Source organism: Strix aluco, chromosome 12, assembly GCF_031877795.1.
Source record: "Strix aluco isolate bStrAlu1 chromosome 12, bStrAlu1.hap1, whole genome shotgun sequence".
Taxonomy (NCBI): Eukaryota; Metazoa; Chordata; class Aves; order Strigiformes; family Strigidae; genus Strix; species Strix aluco.
The window spans coordinates 15,026,106-15,046,683 of record NC_133942.1 but is presented as its reverse complement, the minus strand read 5'-3'; the positions used below and the strand labels follow the sequence as shown (position 1 = coordinate 15,046,683).

Below are 20,578 nucleotides of genomic sequence, written 5' to 3'. Positions count from 1 at the left end.
CTGACACAAAGTCCAGATGGATGCTCCATCATCTCTCCTTGCCCATATTTGCCAAAGGTCATCTACATCTACACCCTCACAAAGCCTGTGGATGGTACCAAGTGAAGGGGACACACCAGAATGAAGAGCCACCATTCAGAAATATTTTAACAAGCTGCAAGATTTGTACACCAGGAGTTGCATGAGGCTTAACAAAGGTAAATGTGCATGAAGCTTGGAAGAAAAGAAACCCTTTTCTTCTCTGCGTAGATTGTATGAGACAATACTGCAAAATGTTTAAGGTTTCCCAACTTCCAGCATGCATTTCTTAGGGTGTAGCTTCAATTACTCTATCCCATCCTATAAAGAGAAAATCACTGTTCTCATTTCATGAGCCCTTGTAATGTGTGTCCACTTCCACCGATCCAGTCTGCACAAGGGAAGTCTCACTGAGTTCAAAGGAGACGAAAATGGGGTGTGAAAAAGTTATATGAACAAGCCTGAACAGGATGGAGCCACAACCTCTTATCTTAACTGAGGACAATCCACTTTAACTAGAGACAGGCTAAAGAGCAGTCCTGAACCCAAACCCAAAGATTCTGAATTTCAAAATAGATGAGAAGTTACTTAGTATTAAACCTCTGCCTCTAAATGCATCCCAGTGTTTTTCAGCTTTCAGATACAGTTCCTGAACAGACAAGAGTTTTCAAGTTCATTTCTAAGTCAAAACCTAATGCTCATTTTAACGTGAGCTCACGACCCTCTTAAAACTGTAACTGATTCCAAAATTTAGGTACAAGAAACATGAAAAGCCTACACCAGTTGTAGGGTACTGACGCTGCAGTCCAACAAACTGCATAGCAATCCAGCACTTCAGCATGTGAAAGTGACCCTAGTACAAAAAAAAAAGTCAAAAATTAATACAACAAACAAAGTCTTTGGGAATCCCACATTTTGCGGATAGCTTGAGGCAGCATTCTGCAATGTACAACTGGGGAAGAAGTCTTCCCAAAGAGCACAGCACCCTGCCTACCTCTCTTCTCGTGGGTCTGCAGGACTGATAAGCGCTGCTGGGACTCGCAAGAAGCATCGTTGCAATCACAGCACAAATACAGGGTGCTGAAAGGGTCCTCTGCTGTGCTCTCCAGGCTTTATTCCAAAAAGCTCTACAGAAGGTAACGCTGCTCTGCCAAACTTTGCCACAGAGGGTAGGGGCAGCACACTGAGAGCAACAGTCAAAAAGTAACTGAAATTGCACCTGAAAGGAGTGGATGAGTAGTTCTGCGATGTATCAAACTGGAATTTCCTTGCTGGAGAGAGACCTAACATATGTCATCTAGGAATTGATCCCAGGCTTAGAAGCAGAGACCTTAGTCCACTACATAAGTCAAGGTAATGCACACTGTGGCCTTACAAAGCTGGAACTTTCCAAAAAAGAGACAACTTCCTTTATCGCCTACTGTCTTCTAGTGTTGGTCAGACAAGTTGCAGAACTTTGCTCCTGCCTGTGACTCCCCAGCACCAGGAAAGGACAGTTCAGTCCTGCGGTGGGGTCAGAATCCAAGTGTTTACACAACTGCATTCCCCAGACAGGACAGTCCGGCCAAGCTGAAGGCAGCAGCGCTTTTCAGGAACATAGTACCTCTTGTCTCTGCTGCAATTCCCAGGTTGTCAAGAGGAACAGGAGGGCTGGAGTATCCGTTAACTGTGCAGATGAGACCTTAGGTACACCAGTCCTAAACGTGCTACGTCCTGACAAGAGTACGGCCACCCTTCTCAACGCAATTGCAAGCTGTAGCAGGAAACTACAACAGACCACATACTGGTTAACAGCAGCATCTGCGAGCAGAGTTTAAAAAACAAAACACAGCCTTCAGATGCCACACTGGAAATCTGATATCACTACCAGGAAGCAATTGCTCAGTCTGGTTGTAGCTCAGTTTTCATGCCACTGTGTCAGGGATTTTGTTTTTATTAGAACTCTACTTGCCCTGATCATTTTATATCACTTTTTGTGTGATTTATGGCATAGTGGAAGAATATGATTACGACAAAGTCTGAGCCAGCTGGAAATCAGGATACAGTATTATTACCTACTCTACTTCTTAGCAACCAGCTTTTCTGAATACGATGTCCTGATTATCCAGTTCGAGTTCAATGAGCACTCCCACACTGGAGCTTTCAGGAAATCTCCCGCTGCAGCACCAGCACTGCTCAGGAGACAAATGCCAGGATAAACAGGCCGCAAGGCTTCCACCACCAAGGTCTTTCTTCTAGCCCAGTGTGCAAACCTTGTCCACATCCCCACCTGTGAAGCTGCGCTGCTGCTGAGGGCAAAGCCTTATACTTTCTGCTGCAAACAGGGCTTTAGGAAGCAATGTGAAAATTCAAAACCCGCTGTAGTGATGGTCCTGGTATTTTAAATTGCCAGACTAGGAGACAAATAATTTGGGCTCTAGAGTCACCCGATCTCAGTGGCACTCATGGCAGATTCAAGACTTCCTAGACAATTTGAGGCAAACTCTTAATTCCTCTGATCCCAGAAAATACCTTACCACTAAATTGCATAGCTACAGGTATGCTGATATAGCGCGGCCACTGCAAAAGGCTGCATAAACACTGAAGGCAGCTAAAATCCAATATGTTTGATGTTTAAGAATAGACTTAAGAAGCCAAAAGGTCCATTCAGCTAGAATAAGAAGGTCTATATACATGGTAATGTGAATCACTTTAATGAAACCATTTCAAAAGTTAATGAGGTTCATCTTAAGTTTAGGCTCATCCTAAAGACACTTCAGTTTTCTGTTGTCTAATTTTCAGTTCACAAATGTGTTATAAAACTTAACTCATTCGTAAGTATTACGCACCTGCCTGCTTTTAGCTCTTTCCCATTCCTGGTAATTTTCTGAATGAAGATTAAATGAATGGATTGCTCTAATAGGAAAGGAGCATCCCAACATGTAGAAAGACATCCTTCTCAACACATCTGTCCACACCACCCTCAGCACTTCCAGGACCAGACGCACAGGTGAAGGCAAGGAGAGCTTTACCAGCACTGCCACTTCCACATGTGGCACTATGGGCTTTGGTCCCCAAGAGGTGCCACAACCAAGCAGCTTTGACACCGATCACTTTTTGATCCCAAGCTCATCTAGCTCAGTTATGTCAATTTAGTCGTTGCTTAGAATTCACGTGATACAAACAGATATTGCAATATTGCGGTTCGTATTTGCAGAGTAATGAACAAAGACTAACTAGTCCTGTTTCTTTTCCAACTTTTCTACTGGGAATATCGCCAATCTTTTTAACTCCCCCTCCTCCATTCCCTGATCTCAGGCAGTTAATACTGTGCCTACAACTACATTCCTCTTTTTAAAAAGGTTTCCTCCTCTGCCCGTTTGTGCTTTTCAGCTCTGCTGGAGTTGGTAGCTTTGGAAGCCCAGCACTTCATGAACAGGATTAACAAAACGTGCCTAGTGACAAAAGCGTAGAGCTGTTAGTGATTTAAAGCTTGAACTAGAGATATCAGTTTTAAACTCTGAGAAAGCCCTCAATGGTATACAGCTCAATTTACAGTGCCACTCAAGTACTCAGCATCTCAGAGACACTTTTTTTTTTTTTTTTTTTTTTAAACCTGAGGCACAGCGCCCTCATATGGTTCAGGAATGAAGGCCCAAGCCCCAAGTGCAGAGCACAAGTGCCTCTTACTGCAAAGTTTTAAGTCTAAACCTCCACCAACAGCTCTGTACCAAGAAGCTAAGGACACAACCCAGGACCATGTACTGGGAGTCTATGCTTAACACCCCGGTGACTTTCTGAAGTACTTTCAAGTTATCAACAGTAATTACAAACTAGCCATCGTCTCAAGCATCTCTGTCTTCACCAGTGAGAAACAGAAAGGCTGTCCCATGCAAGATCACCTCTTCTTATCAGAATGCTCAGAGGAGAGCCCAGGCCCTCCTGGGAACCTGCAGAAACACTACAACCTCAGGTAGAGAAATCCTGACACATGAGGCGGGAAAAGCATCCCCAAGCGGGATGGTTCCTCTCACCATGCCTGAGCGCCGTGTGTCCCTACGCCACAGCTCCCACAAAACACCCTCACACACCACCACTGACTGCACGAGCCGGGTGGAAAGGGCGAGTTGAAGAGCTGAGGAGCCCGCTGTCCCGGGATGTTCTGCTGAGGAGTGAGCCGGGCAGGCAAGAGACCAAATCCCCCACAGCAGGACCCAGCCACCAGCAAGATGGCGGAGCTATAGTGACAAGAAGAGGGTCCTCAGGCCCCACCACCCACCCACAGTGGACATGCTGTGGCTGAGGCCCTCAGCCCCTCAGGCATGGCTGAAGACGGGGCAGCTCCCACAGCGGAGGGCCGGGGGCAGACAGAAAACCCACAGCGGGACAGCGGCGATGTTGGCCGGGGCCCGGGGAGGCGAGGGGACGGTCAGGACCACGGAGGAGCGGGCAGGAGGTGCCCCGCGCTGAGGTGAGGCGCGGGCAGGGCCCAAGGGCCGCTTCCCGCCTTCGCGGGGCAGGGCGGGCGGGGGCCGCTCCCACAGCGGGGAGCCGGGGCTGACAGGAAAGTCTTCCCGGGGGGACACCGGAGACGCTCGCCGGGGCCCGGGGAGGCGAGGGGACGGGCAGGAGGTGCCCCGCGCTGAGGTGAGGCGCGGGCAGGGCTCAAGGGCCGCTTCCCGCCGCCGCCGGGCTGGGAGCGGGGCAGGGGGTCGGGCGGCTCCCCGGGGCCGGGGCTGACAGGAGGCACCTCGCGGGGGCTGCGGAGGGGCTCGCCGCGGGACGGTCGGGGAGGGAGGAGGCGGGTCGGGGTGGCAGTACCAGCCCGGCGCAGGTGCTGAGGGAGGCGAAGGAGTCGCTGCGGTTCAGGACGTGTCCCGTGTAGAAGCAGAGCCGCTCCTCCGGGGGCCGCCGGGGGCTGGGCGGCCGCCGCGCCTCGCCGCGCCGCTGCTCCACCACGAAGCCCCGGGCGAGGAAGCGCAGGTCGCGGCGGAGGTGCAGGTAGAGCTCGGCGCCGGCGGCGGGCAGGCGGAGCAGCAGGGCCTCCGCCGCCGCCCGCTGCCGCGGCAGCGCCCGCCGGCGCCGGGGGCCGCCGCGATCCCCTCGCAGGGCGGGCGGCAGCAGGTGGATCTTCTCCAGCGCCACTCGCTCCGGGATCACCACTTCCAGCTCCGCTCCGCCAGCTGCAGGCGAGAAGGAGAGAGGCTCAGGCGCTCGCACCCCCGCCGGCCGGTCCCGCGGCCCGACGGGGCGGACGGGGGGCTCCGCGCCCCGCCAGCCCCCCCCCGAGCCCCTCCGCGGGGACGCCCCGTCCTGCCGGGGCGAGGACAGCCCCGCGCTCGGATTTCAGCGCAAATACTCGTGCACTGGAAATTGTGGACAGGCTGCAGAGACAATGGAGCCAGCGGAGGAAAAGGATTTATTTCTCTCTCTATACATACACACACACATATATTAGAGACAAAAATGTACAGGGAAGAGAGGAATAAAGCAAATGCTAAAGCTACTTGTATCATTAAAAAAAATATATAGCTCAGACACAAGCATCGCATTTCACCAACCCCAATAAAAATCTGCAGGGAGAAGGGGAAAAGCAGAGCAAGCCGAAGCCGCAGCCAAGGACAGTCAGCAGCTTTCCACATGAAACGTTACAGCAGCAGCAGCGAGAGGACAGGAAAAGAAAATACAAAAGCCTGGAGCGATTCATCCTGCAGACTGGGACCGCGGCCACGCAGGGGATCCGGTGCATGCCCTGCGGTCCGCGCCTGCATGCTGCCGCCCGGGGCCGGCGCCCACCGCCCGCCCCGCCGGACCCGCGGCACGGGGCTGCCCGCGTCGAGGGCTGTCAGCGCCGCCGGGGAAGGGGACGCCGGCGCGGGGAGCCGGGGGAGGGAAGCGCTACCTGTGCCGGCGTCCAGTCCCCAAAGCAGCAGGCAGGGAAACACGAGAGGCAGGAGGCAGCCGTCAAACATTTTATGGCAGCGGCGGGGCCCAGCGCGGAGCGGAGGAGGCGGCGGCGGCGGCGGCGCGGGCCGGAGTGAGCCCTCCCCGCCCTCGGAAAAAGTAATCAGCGGCGCCGACAGCCCCGGCGTGGTGGGCGCCCGGCCACGCCCCTCCCCGCGGCCCCGCGCCCTCATTGGCTCAGACGCCCGCCGAGCCACGCCCCGCGCTCCCCCATTGGCTGTGAGCTGAACGCGTTGGGCGGAGGGTTGGGCCGCGCGGGGAGGGGTGCACGTGGGTGGGGGCGGCCGGCAGGGGGCGCCCTCTCCTGCCCCCTCCGCACCCGGGCAGAGCCGGTGTCGTGACCCCCCCACCGTTTCAACCCCCTGCCAAGTGCCCGGTGCCGGGGTCTCTGCAGCCAGTTCTCCAGGCCCTGCAACTGGTTTGGGGCCCGTGAAGCTGTTGGAAATACTCTAGCAAGGGCATGGGAGCTCTGACCAAAAGCAGCCGACTGGTGGGCTCCTCCATCACGTTTTCTGCCTACCCCTTTCTTCACTACTAAAAGAATTTAGATGCCGCCACAGAAGCTCGCTTGAAAAAATCAGCCATTTCTACATTTCCTGCAGCCTCTTCCACGACCATCTGAAATACTGATCCCAGGACTCAGAAGATCAGGGAAAAAATGAGGTTGGCAATATATGAGCGCACAAAGATTTTAGGCAATGATCTTACCTACTCTTGGAAGCACTCATCACATAGATGAAAACAAGAAACAAGCTCATAAAGCTCAGGAGATACAAAAATTGATTTTTACGGTGGTGGACGCTGATTTAAAGCAGGGGGGACGTTGTTCAAGCTAGTTAAGAGGGCTGTCTGGGAGAGGAGGAAGCTACCTGTCAGCTCCCTTTCCCGTGCCACTCCGTGTGCGGAGGACACTCACATCCTCACCCAGGTGCAACCAGTTCCCACTTCAACTGAGATCCTGCAGCCACAAGAGCTCCTTCCCTACTGATGGCTGGGCCACGTCCTGCGTGTCCTCCGCTGCCCAGGGGTCAGGAGAAGTCGGCTTGGTCCAGGGGCTGTTGAAAGCAGTAGGGTGATTTCCAAGAGTAGACAGATTTCCGCTGCATTCGGTGGGCTTTGGATCCGATCCTGTGCTCCTGGCATGGCTGAGTCGTGGAAGGCAGTAAAGACCCAACGTGTTAGCAGCTTTAAACTGCTGCGGCCCAGCAGAGCAGTGTCCTAGAGTTTAAACTTCTGCAAAAATCTGCAACTTTGTTACTGAAATCGTAGAAGAATTCAAAGGAAGGCCCATAAAAGAGTGTGAATGACTCTGGCAGATCTCAGTGCAGCACTTACACAAGAATTGTCCAGAGTTGTACTGACAGTGGCAATGTCTCTGAGTCGCAAGCAAGGGGAGTTAGGTTTGGATGCTCATCCCTACGAGGGCAGGCAACTGGGATAGTGCTAAGACAAGGGCCGCTTGAATCTAGGAAAAGGACTGGTAAGAGATGAGCAGGTTAACACCATTTTCTCTCTTTCAGGCATTGGACAAGCAACAAGAGCCATGTTTTCTTTGAGATCTGCTCCTGTGACAAGTAGAGGGTCTGTTTGAGAGCTGGAATCTCAGAGCCGCCTCCAGCCCTTCACGCCGCTGGCTGGGCTCTTCCCAGGCATCGAGGGACCCCCTGCGGCACACAGTGGGCTGGCGTAGCCCCTCGGAAGGACTCACCCTGTGCAGGGCCTCTGCAGCACCATACTGGCAGGGCTGCAGACAGACACCCCACCTCCTGCTGCGGTCTCGAGGAAGCTCCTTGTCCCTCCGGTGAGGTGGCACTTGGAGGACATTACCAGTGGTCAGCAGCAAGAGAGAAACTGAAGACCTGCAACCAGCTCCCAGCAGACAAAATCTGAGTGAAGCCAAGACCCACAGCTCAAATTCACTTTCTTAACATGAGATCAGGTGAGATTTAATAGCTCTGTGTTTTCCCGTCTCTTTCGAGGCTCAGTCTGCTCTCTAACAAGAAGTTACCAAAGCAAAAGGGCTGGCCCAGAACCCATTCAAGTAAGACAAAAACTCAGTTTGGGACTGACTGCCTTGCTGTATGTCAGTAGTGTAACTTAACACGGTTAAAACAAAACCTCAGAGCCTGATTTTCTCTCCTGACCTGTTGTGAACCAACAATTTCAGCGCCTCCCTCCAAGGCCAGGGTTCCGGCTGGCACAGCAGCTCTGGGCAGCAGCTCCCCCACAGCTCTTCCACCCGTGGCAATCCTCCACTCCTGAGAACCAAGAGGCAATTTGATTTGTGAGCTGCCAAATCTGGCCTGAGCCCCAAACAGTCATGTTTAAACCCAGACCACCAGCTGTCTTCATTTGCTAAGGGACCGAAGCTGGTGCCTCGTCTCTCCCCTCAAAAGGGTTTGGCGAGGGGGTTTAGATTTGCTTCACTTTTTAGTAGATCCTTTCTCTCACCTTCCAAAGTCCTCTGCCAAAAATATAATAACAATACAGAGAAAGAAAAAATTTAATAGTGTGGGGAAAGAGGGGCACTAATAAAGAGAAGTCTGTAACTTACTGCATGGAAGGACTCGCTCAGTGGCTGGGCTGGTCGGCACAGACTGCATTGGGGTAGGGCTGGTCCCTGCTGAGCATCGCGGAGTTGCAGAGCATCTGGGCAGGGGCCCAAGAGGCTGCAACGCCCCACAACAGAGGCAACATCACAGGCAGGCCTTGGTGTCGGCAAGGGCTGGAGCCAGGAGCAAGGGACAAGCCCCCACAGAGGTACCCACACAACAAAAGAGGAAACTGTCTTAGGAGCAGCAGGGATTTTATTGAATCCAAATCCCAAAGCTCCAGTGAGACACAGAATTTCTTTATTAATTTAACACCATGGGCTCTTCAGAAACACCTTGAAATTGTTGCTGATAAGGATAACGCATGTGACAGGAGGGGGCTGTGGTCCTGTTTGGTGATTGCCTTTCTCCCCTGCCCCCAGCCAGTGTGTGTGTGTGTTGGTGGGGGCGTGTTTCTCTTCCTATCATCATCACAGAGAGTGGATTTGGCCCTGCAGTTTCTAGAAAACAAGCCCTCTCCCCCTTCAAAACCCATGTTTTATATTTTTGCAATTTTAAATGTACGTCGAGAAAGCCAAGTTTCATGGCCATTATTGCACAGTTAATAACCCTTTGGAGACTGCAGACATGTGTTATATACATCTTCCCGAGCAGTCATTTGGCTTGCTGCCTGGAAAATGCCAGCATGCGAAGGGTTAACTTGGCCATTCCTCAGTCTTCTCCCTTCTCTCCAGCCACCCTTCTCCAAACCCTTCCTGTCCTGGTCCTAAGCGGGCAATCCTGACCTCACGGGTGATGCTCTCCTGCCCTGGACACTCCGATGCCTTCCCTGCTCTCCCTGCAGCTCCTCGCCTGGCTGCGCTCTTTGGGCAGCCGGATCCCTTCCCCGCTGCCGGCCCAGACGCTGCAGAGTTTGGCCAGGCTGGATGGGCATGGACCTGGCAGGTTCTGCTGTTACCTGTGCAAACGCTCCCCCAAAGAAGCCAGAGACAGCTTAATGGCAAGTAGGGACCAAGAAAAGCTCTTTTGTGATTTAAAACAATCAAGTAAATATAAATAGGGGTGCCAGAAGTGGGTTTCCTACTGATTGGTCTTTCATGGTGAGCCAGAGGTTTGATTAAAGCTTCTTCCCTGGATAGAGGGTGTTTAAGGGTGTGCTCCTTCATACAGAGTCTCCAGTGTCTAATACTTCTGGGGCAGCCCTCAGCAGAGGCACTTACAAGGTTTTTCCTTCCAACAGCCTGAATTCTCCCAAGCCTGTGAGAGAAAAACACCCTCTGGGACTTCTCTGTCAAGTCTGGCTTAAAATGGACAGTCTGTTCCTGAGCTCCTGGGGATAAGGAGCAGAAAGAAAAGCAACTGTGGTGTTGGAGGTGTCCAGAGACAGAGCTGAGCCACCAGCCCCTATGTCCTCAAGGGAGCATGCAGCCTGCTTCGGTTAAGGTAAGTTATCCCTTTCTTTGTGCTAGCAGGGAGCCTTATTCAAAGGCTGACAGGGGTTCCCTTTTGTCAGAGGGAGTTTGCTTTGGTTGAGATGCGTCTGGCTCACAAACAGCAAGTGCATCGCGTGAGGTTTTCCCTGGAGATCTTCCCACCAAACCCCTCCCCTCTGTCGATCTCCAGGGGCCTCACAGCTTCACCCAGCTGCAATGGGGAAAAATATCCTATTTCCATGGAATACAGAGAAAAGAGAAGAAAAATATCTCTGGGGGACAGGGATTGAGGAATGGACTCCTGAAATGCCAGGCTGCTTCCCACCTGCCCCCATGAGGGTGGAGGTCTGGCTACATTCCCACGCTGGTGCCACTACTGTCTGTACAAAACCTCCCAGGGTGTCTCGCTGCCTTGGCACAGATATTTGGAGGGATCAGGGTGCAATGCTGTCAGGAGCAGAAAATGACATCACGCGCATGCCGCTGTGGGTGAGAAAAGCCAGGAATATAAAAGAACATGTTCCCAATTGAGTAACACTGCTGCAGGTGCCGGGAGAATCCGCTCCCTCCAGTGCAGGCAGCATGTCATGTAGAGAGATCAGAAACGTAAGTGCACCTCCACCTCCATCCAGACCACACTGGGATTTTTAAACACAGACAAGGCTAGTCCAGGGTCTGTTTGGTATCTGAGAGCTGCGCATAGATAGCCATCACCCAGGCAATAATAATCAGCCACACGTCACTCCCCAGGCATGCAGGAACAAATGGACAAAGGAAAGAGCTGTCGTTGTTTGAGGCTGACCCTAAAGTTCAGCGAGGCTTTTTATGAAGTCCAGTGTTGCCACCTCTGATGATGTTATCAGGAACCTGGGAATAGCTGGCACTTTCTTTTGTTCTGTTTTATGGTTTGTTTGGGTTTTTCCTCTTCAGGCCTTGGCTCCTGCAATCATGAGACTGATTTCTCATTTAACTCCATCACTCCATGTTTGACCCCATGACAGGCTGGGAAATGTGAGCTGTGAGAAGCCTAGAGGCTTATTGCCCAGGAGCAAGTGAAGAAGTTGCCAACCACAGGATTGTTTAAAATAATCCTTTCTCAAAAAACGATGCCGTTGATTTTTTTTTTGGTGTGGAGGCAGATGTTCTGAATGCTTGGAGTTGACAACAGCAGAACCTGTCATGCAGGCGCCACCTTCCTCTTTCCCTGGCACTGTCCTTCAGCTGGTCATATCCACATCTGGTGTTCCCCTTCTCGTTCTCAAACATCTCCCTTTGTATCCAACACCTGCCTTGGACAAGGCTCACCCTCCCAAAACCAAATATTTCATATAAGGCTCCTCCTTCTCTGCATATTCCTTGCAGCTGGGCCCAAGAAGCCAGAGGAGGAGATTTGTAAGCCAAGAAGGTGGTGCATGGCTTGGAAGAGAGATGGAGGTGATGCACAAGACAGCACAGCCATCTGCGTGGATGTCTACAGGGGCCTGAATGTGGTGGCCCAGTGCAACTGCACAGACCTAAAGTGGCTTCTTTCCATCATGAAAGTACTAATAAGGGAAACTGCCAACTTAAAACACTCTTAATAATGTTTTCCTATTTCTTTAACACCTCTCCCTTGAGCACTCTCTCCTCCCTTCACAGCGTCTTGGCCAATTACACTTGCAAAGCAAACAGAAAACTCAATATCCCCACGAGCAGGGATTGCCGGGGGTCAGGGGCCCTCGACGGGTGCTGTGGCGGGGGCTCCAAGGTGGGTCATGGCACAGGAGCCTGCTCTCCTCTGGCCAGCAAAGTGCTTTCCCATCCCCGGAGAGGCACTGCAGAGCTGGGGTGCCTCTCCTCATGGCCCACCAGAGCTGCAGGGTCAGGAGCAGGGGCACGTGCCAAGGTGGAAAGGGCTGTCCTCCAAGCACAAGCACCACTGGATGGTAGCACAGAGCTGAGGATAGAGTGTGTCCCAAGGCCAAGCCCTGCTGGCCCCCCAGCCTGGGGCTGTAAATCACGCTTTTCTCTTGTGAAAGTGAAACAGCCCCAAGCCAATGTGCTCAGGTAATCGTTTCTCTGGACTTTTGTTCTCTAACCCTTCTTCCTTAGTCTCATATTCGAGCTGTTCCCAAGCTGCCCTCAAAGCTTTGTCAAACCATTTGAACTAACTTTTACACAAATTTATCAATCAAAAACCTCCACCTTTTATCCATGAGCAGTGATAGCACCAACAAAGCAATAGCATACAGAATTATTTTTTCCCCCCAGGAGCAATCCTTTGCTCAAGTTTGTGCAAATATTCCTGGTTGCTCCCATTTGGATGCAGAGCTGTGCAGAAGCATTACTGTAACACCACTGTCAGAAGCAGTGCAGAGTTCACAGCCCAAAACCTCTGACTGCCTGGAGCTTTTAAAAATGAACAATACAGTTTTGCTAACCTTCTCCCCAGACTTGGCTGCTCTGCAGTTCTCCCCCTCTGGATCACTCAGTCTTCATGCTCCCTCCCCATCACCCCCAGCTGAGTCAGCAAATTCCCCAGCACTGTCCCAGGAGGACAAACAGCCCCCCACAGAGAGGGAGCTGTGGACACTCAGCCTCCAGCACACACTGTCCCACAGCCTTTAGGATGAGCTCACAGCCTGGAGATGCAAAGTGGGACATTTGGTCAACTGATGTTGCATATCTGTGTTAGTTGTCTAGCCTAGGGATCGCTTGGAGCACCCACGTGGGGAAAGAGCCCCACATTTTGGGCTCTTGAGCTGACCTAAAGCAGCAAAACATCTATGTTCTCAGGGGAGAAAGGAGCAGGGCAGGCAGGATGCGCTGTGACCATTGCAGGGCCACATCTGTAACGCCATGCATTTTGATAGAGTTTGTGCAAGTCACAAACACTCTTCTAAGCAACAACAAGGGCTGCCTTTTCCTTCACAGCCAGCACGGAAACCCGACTGCCCACGTCAGCAAAGTCTGCTCGGAGTCACTAGGTAAGAACCGGCCAGATGGAGGGCCAGTGCGAGGTCTGGAGGGAGCAACCCTTCTGGAGTCTGAAACACATCCTGCTCTTTAATCAACAACAGCCACCAATACCTCATCCCAGTCCATTTGGGGCCAATATTGTCATTATTTGCAAGGTTGTACAGTAAACCAAGAACAGAATCGGGATCCTCCTCTGATGCTAGATCCTCTCTCCCAACAGAGCTGGCAATTGACTTTGGCTGAGTTGCAAGTATTTGTTCATAAAAGCAAAATATTAGCGTCACTCTAGGACTTATAACTGCCTGCTTTCAGGCTTTCTGGGCTGGACACCCACAAGGAATGAGAGGAGATGCGTTTCAGTTAACCTGCTGGCAGTGAGGAGTCCCACCGGCACCGTCTGCGAGCTGTGGTGGAGGAAACTGCGCCAAGAGCTAGGTGCCAGCCCACGGCAAACCCCACGCACAGCGAGTGCCAGACAGGCAACCTCAAAGCTTCAATCTCTGCTGGGACAGTCAAGTCAAATCCAGCTGCCTCCTGGCTCGGAAAGAGAAACCTAGAGAAGAGCTGGGGTCAGATGGGAGCCACGGGGGCTGCCACCCACGGTCTACAGCTTCCGAGTCCCTCCTCCCCATCCACAACCATGCATGGGGAGAGCTCAGGGAAACACTTCATCCACTATCAAAGCAAACCCGTTGCCGGCTCTCTACACAGTCATAGTTGAGTGCAGCCTGACCACAAGGGTTGTGCCAAATGGGATTAAAGAAGCTTGTTTAAACCAACAGATCCCTTCTTCCTGCCGAGGCTCGAGGGGAGCGTGGGAGTGCGCAGGCTGTTTGCTTGGCTCAGTGGGCCATTGCAGCCAGCGTTTAGCACAGCTTGGAGCCGCTGGGTTCCTCAACACACCTTTCATGGAGCCCAAGCCCAAAACTTCCTCCCGGCAGGAACCAGCCACAGCAGCAATAAGGGAGGAGGTATGCACTGTGCCCCCCCCCTCCCCCAACCCTGAGATATCCTCGGAGGAAAACCAGAACTGCTAGATTTTGGTCTTCATTGTTTGTCTCTCTGCTCTGCATTTATGCAAAAGCCCAGTTTGTCCAACATCTAACACTGCTTCAGCCTGGGGCTGCAGTGACCACTACTTATTTGCATTAAAGAACTTTGGGAACAGCTTTCTATAGGGAGCACTTTTCAGTGGTGCCCCATGCCAGGACACTGTGGTGGTTTTGGAGGTGGTTTAGGACAATGTTCTTGGAGCACAAAACCCAAAGCTCAGTCTGTGGCCCTGCCCATCGTACCTGTCAGGGCGATGCAGCCCCTTTTCACTGCACAGCTGGCCTGGTACCTTGTCTTTTCCAGCACCCAGCCAGCACCCAATTAATTCATCCTTCTGCCCTTGTAAAAGTTGTTGGTGGGGGGATGTTGCCAGGTGATGCAAGGTGGGCTATTCACAGCCCTCAGCCCACAAGCACAGACATTCCCCCTCTCTCTGGTCAACCTACTCAGCAGTAGGTGATGGACATGTCCTGGGGCCAGGCTGTCCTCAGGGAGCTCCCATCCTCCCTCGCTAACACACCAGGCAGGCTGAGCACTGCTAGGGTGAGTACACGGGGTAGGGTGCCCTCCCAGTGCACGCTGACAGGTTTTTTTTCCTTACACAAAGCCACTTCTTGGCATTCCCAACTCCTCGGGGTGCTCTGGCTGTAACACTCAGCCCCTGCTGGATTTAAGGGGTTTGAGATGCAACTGCTCCTCAGTCTTTTGTGTTGGGGAGGTGATGTCCCACTGCTCCCTCCCTTGCACACGCACACACTGAGCCTGGCCCAAACCCTTCTACCCTCAGAGCTTTGCTTTATTCTTGGCAATGGTGCAAAGCACAGAGCACCTCATTTACTTGGGGGGGGAGAGTCTGTCTCCTAAGGTGGAACAGCAGTTCCAAGAGTTTTATCCTCCTTACTTGCATTACAGACATTAAAGATCTAGGTGAGAATGGGGCTTCACTTACCAGCAGCTATGGAGTCTGTGGCTTGACAAATACCTAATTTAAATAGACAATACAAAAAAGTACAAGTGGTAAAGCAGAGTCAGAGGAGAAGATTTAACATCCTTTCATGCCCAGCCCTTATCAGACACACCAGGAACAGTTCTGGGGCCGGGGAAGTCTGCAGGAGAGTGCTGCACCTCCGGGAAAGGGTCACTGGTGACACCCAGGTAGATGCCAGCCCTCAGGACACTGTCGGTCCTCTGGACTGGTACCAAACACTCGCTCTCAGTAAAATCTGTAGTGCTTTTTTACCAGCCATGTACCAGACACCTGCTTCACGGTTTAGAGGCCGACCAAGCGGAAATTACCAGTTGCAAGAAACACTTTTGCACCCCGATCTTCAGTAGAATTTCGTCATTTTAAAGAGCAAAAAGATGGACAAAACTGCTACATGGGAGCCGTGTCCGAGCAGGGAGCAGTGTCCTGCTATTGCCACCTCGTGGGCCCTCGCAGCAATAACCAGGTAGCCAACACGCGCGGTTGTGAGGGCACAGGTACTCGAGGTTTCTCATCACTGCCTGCAGCGCAGCCAGACCAGCGGTGCTGCTCTGGGCTTTCCGCAGGGACCTGTCAGCCAGAACCCGGGGGGAAGGCCCGAGAAACATTTACTTTCCGTAGATGAGACATTTCCTCCGTGCCCGGTGCCGGCTGCCTCGGCCCGGAGACCAACAGCACCGTTTGCTGCATGTTTCACACGGGCACCTACGGTTCTATCACACAACAGGACAGTGGAGCATCCATTCCCTCCACAGGCAGTAAAATCCTCTCTGATATGTAAAAAAGGAAAAATTTAAAGGTTTCTTTGTTCTCAACATTGTGTTACGGAGCAGGAATTTGTCTTCTTCTCATTAACATTCAGTGAAAGGAGTGTGGCCCTTCCATGGCCCAGAACAAGGATTCTCAGCTGCAGGCTGCATCCGTCAGGATGTGGGACTAACCCCACAAGCTGTGGCTAAGCTCTGATGTTTGCTTTGGATAAGTCTATAAATGTTAAAAAAAAATTAAAAATCATTGCCCACAAGAGATGGAGCAGCCATATTTGCAATCCACAGCATAGAGATGTGGCAGTGCTGGTTTACAATTTCCCTCACGCAGGCCATGCGTGCCAGGGCAGGGGAAGGGGTAAGCATCCCAGCTTCCCTTTTTCTTGGATTTTATGTCAGAGCAGAATCACAACTGGGTGCAGGAGGGGAAACTGCAGCACAAAAGTGGATGTGGGGACAATTTCCAAGTTCAATAAATGCTGTGCGTGCCCTGCAGTATCATATGGGTTATAGGATAGTCCTTACTTCAGGCAAAAGCTACAGTGTCCTGTTCTGTGCTCAAGTGCCATCCTTGAAGGATCCAAAGGATTCGAAAGGGAAAAAAAGCTCCAAACATACAACCGCTACCTGACAGCACTGCCCTTTGCAATAGGGAAATGTGGGAAACATTCTTTGGTTGCTGAATAATTCCTCCTTTAAAATAGCAAAGGAACTAGGTAGGATTTACATAGCCTGATAAGATTTAGCACAGCCAGATAAGATTTAGCTCCTGCTTCACACAAATTCTTCTCCTGAACTACTAGGACTTCTCCTGCATTGTATGCAGCCCATGGCATAACCAAGAAACTTACCCATAGGTGCTGACACTCGAAAGGCCTTTTAGCAGCTTTCTTCTGCTCTTTGTTGTAGAAAGCAAACACTAAAGTCTTCTAGACATTCTTCTAGGACTCTTGGGGAGTCAGCCAGGAAAAGCACAAAACCAACGCCGAGGTTTAAGGGGGAGTCAGGCTTGCCCAGCAACTGGAGGTGAACCTTGGGGTCCTTGCCACAGCTGCAGGTCTGCTGGCCTCCACTTGTGGCTACCCTGGCCCAGCCCAGCTGAGTCCCTCCCTGTCCCCTCACTCACACACTGGGAACGTTCTAAAGGAGTGTTTCCCAGATCCTGCCGCCTTTGCTCCTGCCTTGGGAACTCATCAGCTGGGCTCAGTCTGAAACCACCGGTGCTCAGGGAAAAGGAGTTGTCCTGGCTACAGAGTTCATCTCAGAGTCCAGGCAAAGCTGGCTTCTGCTGCTTGGAAAGGGCTGATTCCCAGCATTACTGAACTACTGTCTTTTTCCTCTTCCTTCTTCTCCTGGGGCTTGTTTTCTTCCTAGCCCTGTTACTGCTTTGCTCTGTGATTCTTGGTGATGTCAGCTCTGTGTTTAAACTGTTGCTGTGTTGCCCCAGCCATTTTGCTCCAGTTTCTCTCTGGTCCCTTTTCTCCTCTAGCCCAGCAGCCCTCTCACTCACTCCCCCACTGAGGTAGTTGTGATAACCACAGCTCATCATTTACCTCTTCCTGGTAAATTTGGCCTTGGATCACAGACTTTAGAGTCAGTCCTTACTGAGATTTTGAACAACGCAGAGGACAGGAGGCAGACTGCTTGCTGGAAGTGAAATTTCAGGCTTGAAAGGGGAGGGAGTGCTTTCCCAGGGATGTCTTTCAGGAGCCACATGCCCAGTTAGGGCAAAGGCAGGTCTCTTCAGGTGAGGGTCCTGCAGATGGAAGATCTTTTTCCAGGGAAGACTTTGCCCTGGGCTAGAGGAGGAGGAAACACAGGCTGTGCCCCGCACCTGATGGCTGGAGAAGGCAGTGCCATGCTGCCCTTCTCATTCCATCTGATCGCCTGAGGTCTGGATCCAGTTCTCAGCAGCATCAGGGAAAATTTCAGTGGGAATTTAATCATCTACTTCACTGCTCAACTCTAACTTTTTTTAGACCAGCTTCTTTTGTGGTAGGAAAAATATGGACTTTTCACCACCTGAAACAACTGCCTGGGAGCTGTTTCTTCCCACCCTGCTCAAAGCAGAGTAATATTCTACAGCTACAAGGACATGCTTCTTGCACTTCAAAGTCACTGTGGATAGGGTTTATACTTGTTATTCCACTTAATGTTTCTGACTTTGAAATGATTATGGGGTCTCCTCTGAATGCTTTATGGGGTAACAAAACTCCAGAAGAACAGGGCTCTTTCCAGCTGAGTAAATAGAAGATATTTTCATAAATCTTTGGACTATTGGAACATCAACATCATTATCCTACATGGGTTGTTATGACTTTGTATTTGCAGAGTCTATGTTGAAGCTTAGACCTGTGCTTTCAGCCTTGTCTTCTATTAAGCTAGAAACTTCAAGTAATCCCACAGAGGGTACTTCAGTTAAATAAACCTTCAGACCCCTACTTGAAGTTCTCTGTAGTCAGCTAGGGTGAAGATTACATTGCTTTGATCACCTCCATTTCCTCAACTGGGAATCCCATTCTTTGACAAGGGATTAATGTCAAGCCTTTACCTCCTCTCTGCTGCTTAAGATCTTAACACACATGGATGACAGGACAGAAAGTGAAACTATTTTTTTTTCCCTGCAGGAATGCTAGTTTTCTGGCCAATGATTTCCCCTCTCCCACATTATGTCCCAGTACTTTGTGAAGTTTCCCCTCTCATGTGTGATCTACCAAATAGCTTACACTTCAGTAGGCAAGTGTGCTCCCTCAGGAGTGTGTGCAAACACTGCTGCTACTACAGGTTGAAGCAGAGACAGGGCATGGAGAAATCTCTGTTGATGAGCTTAAGCAGCAATGGAGACCAAAAACCTGAGTGCCAGGATGGCAAACATGAACTGGGCAGTGGGGATTCAAAGAAATTAACCTAAGGCTGAACTCAGTTCCTCACTCAGGATGTGCCCAATCCCTGCAGCACAGAGCAGCTGGTTGTGGTACACGTGAGTGGCAAGAATATTGAGAGCTGCAGCTGTTCACGGTAACACCCTTTCTCCCCCAAAACGTGGTTTAGAGCACGAACATACCTCTGCCCCACACCAGAGTAGGGGAGGGATTATCCTGGGCTGCTGGTTCGGTATCCACCTCTCAAGCTTTTGGTGTTGGCTTCTCTCAGGGGAGTGGTGACTGCTCTGACTTTGCTTGGCACCTTCCACAAACCATCATGCAGAAATACAGAGACAGAGGGAGAGAAGATGCTTCCCACTGAAGAGCTGGAGAAACCAACCTTTAAATGAGTCTTTCACACCTACATCTGTAAGAAAAACCTGTGCAATGAGTTGACCAAGCCCTCTTCTGACTTTTCTTCTTATTCATGAAACTCAGCTCAGGAGAGCTCAGCTCCCTCTCCATGATGCTGGTCATTCACAGTACTGTGTTGCTGTCTGACAGACATTGCTTACTCTCTGTCTCTAAAGCGTGGGCATCACATAATTTCATAAATTTTCTAAGATGAAATCACATTCTCAGGGGGAATACAAATATCCTGCATGACCCTCAACAAGCCAGAGGCGTTCATCCTCCTCAACATCCACACCTTGGGCAGCCAAAGCTCAAATTCTGTAGGCAAGAAACAAAACCGTGGCTCTGTATGGCACAGACAGAGCAGGAGGGAGCCCGTAAAACTGACCAGGACACAGGAACAGACATTTTTGGTGATTTTGAACACGACCAGCAAAATCACTCAGAGGTACATTCTTGGCTCGTTTGCTGCCCCACACAGAAAGGCTCCCCAGCTCTCGGGCAGCTAACGGCCATCAAACCAACTCTCTTGGGCATTTTCACAACTGGGCTGTGTTCTTACTCTCAGCATGGACTTTCATTTCTGCCCACTGGTTGTCTGTTGTTCTTCAAACCCACAGCTGGGGGAAGTGCCTGTGGAGATGGTGTTTTTCTTTCTAAATCAGCAAATTTTTTTTTTTTTTAATTCTTCACAGTTTGCAAGTTGTTTGTAGCCAAAACTCACATATCCCTGTTCGATTTGTTTTCCATCTACTTTATTCTTACTCATAAGCTTAAAAAATGAATTCAGATAATAAAACCGAAGTATTCTGCTACAGTTCATTATTTGGGCTGAAACACCTTCCCTTATGTTTGTTTGCCCATGGGAAGATATGGTAAGTCAGAACCTCTGTGATCTTCCCAACTAGGGAGGCAGAAATGGAAAGAATAAGAAATATGGAACAGCTTTTCAGCTAATACAAATCAGCACAGTTTCCTTGTTTTCAGTGGAGCTTTCCTGCTTTTGCCAGTTTAAGATCCATGTCTGAGTTGTCTCAAGTGTGCTTATGATGAGGCGTTCTGGTAGTAATCCCACAGCAATCTAACTGGGCGACAGCACCTCAGCCAATGTTTAAACATAAGCACTTCTGGGAAAAAAAGAATTATCTCTGTATTTGCATATTAGTCTAACACTCCCCAAATACATGTAACTTCATAAACAGCCCTAATATGCACAACAAAAACCAGCTGAGTAAAGATACAAAAACACATTGGCATTCTAGACTGAGTAATTCCTAGGGTACATAGGACCACTTTCAAGTACTTTAGACAAAGCATAAATAAATCTTGAATGCAAATGATGGATGATGCACCCATTCATTTTGCTTCCTCTCCAGTCATGAATTGCCCAGGAAAACACAAGTTTCTTTACAGCAATCGCTGTTACCTCTTAAGAGGGGTGTGGGTCATCCAGCCTTTTCCAGGAAAGGGAAAAACTTGGAAGAATAAGGACTTGGTTCCTGAATGGGCCCTCACTGAAAAGCTGGTAAGGAATGGAAAGTGGAGAGGAGGACACTGCAAGGTGGGGAAAACAAGGAAATCGTTACATAGA

At 50.8% G+C, this 20,578-nt stretch overlaps 1 protein-coding gene across 1 annotated transcript in view; it reads right to left on the bottom strand.

The window, feature by feature from the left end:
* ADAMTS17 (ADAM metallopeptidase with thrombospondin type 1 motif 17) overlaps nucleotides 1-5,969 on the bottom strand; it is a 193,505-nt gene extending 187,536 nt beyond the window's left edge. The window contains exons 1-2 of the mRNA XM_074837324.1: nucleotides 5,900-5,969; nucleotides 4,819-5,180 (exon numbers count right to left, since the gene is read on the bottom strand). Of these exons, the coding sequence (XP_074693425.1) occupies nucleotides 4,819-5,180; nucleotides 5,900-5,969 (432 nt within the window). The remainder of the gene's footprint in view (nucleotides 1-4,818; nucleotides 5,181-5,899) is intronic.
* Between the last annotated feature and the right edge of the window lie 14,609 nt (nucleotides 5,970-20,578).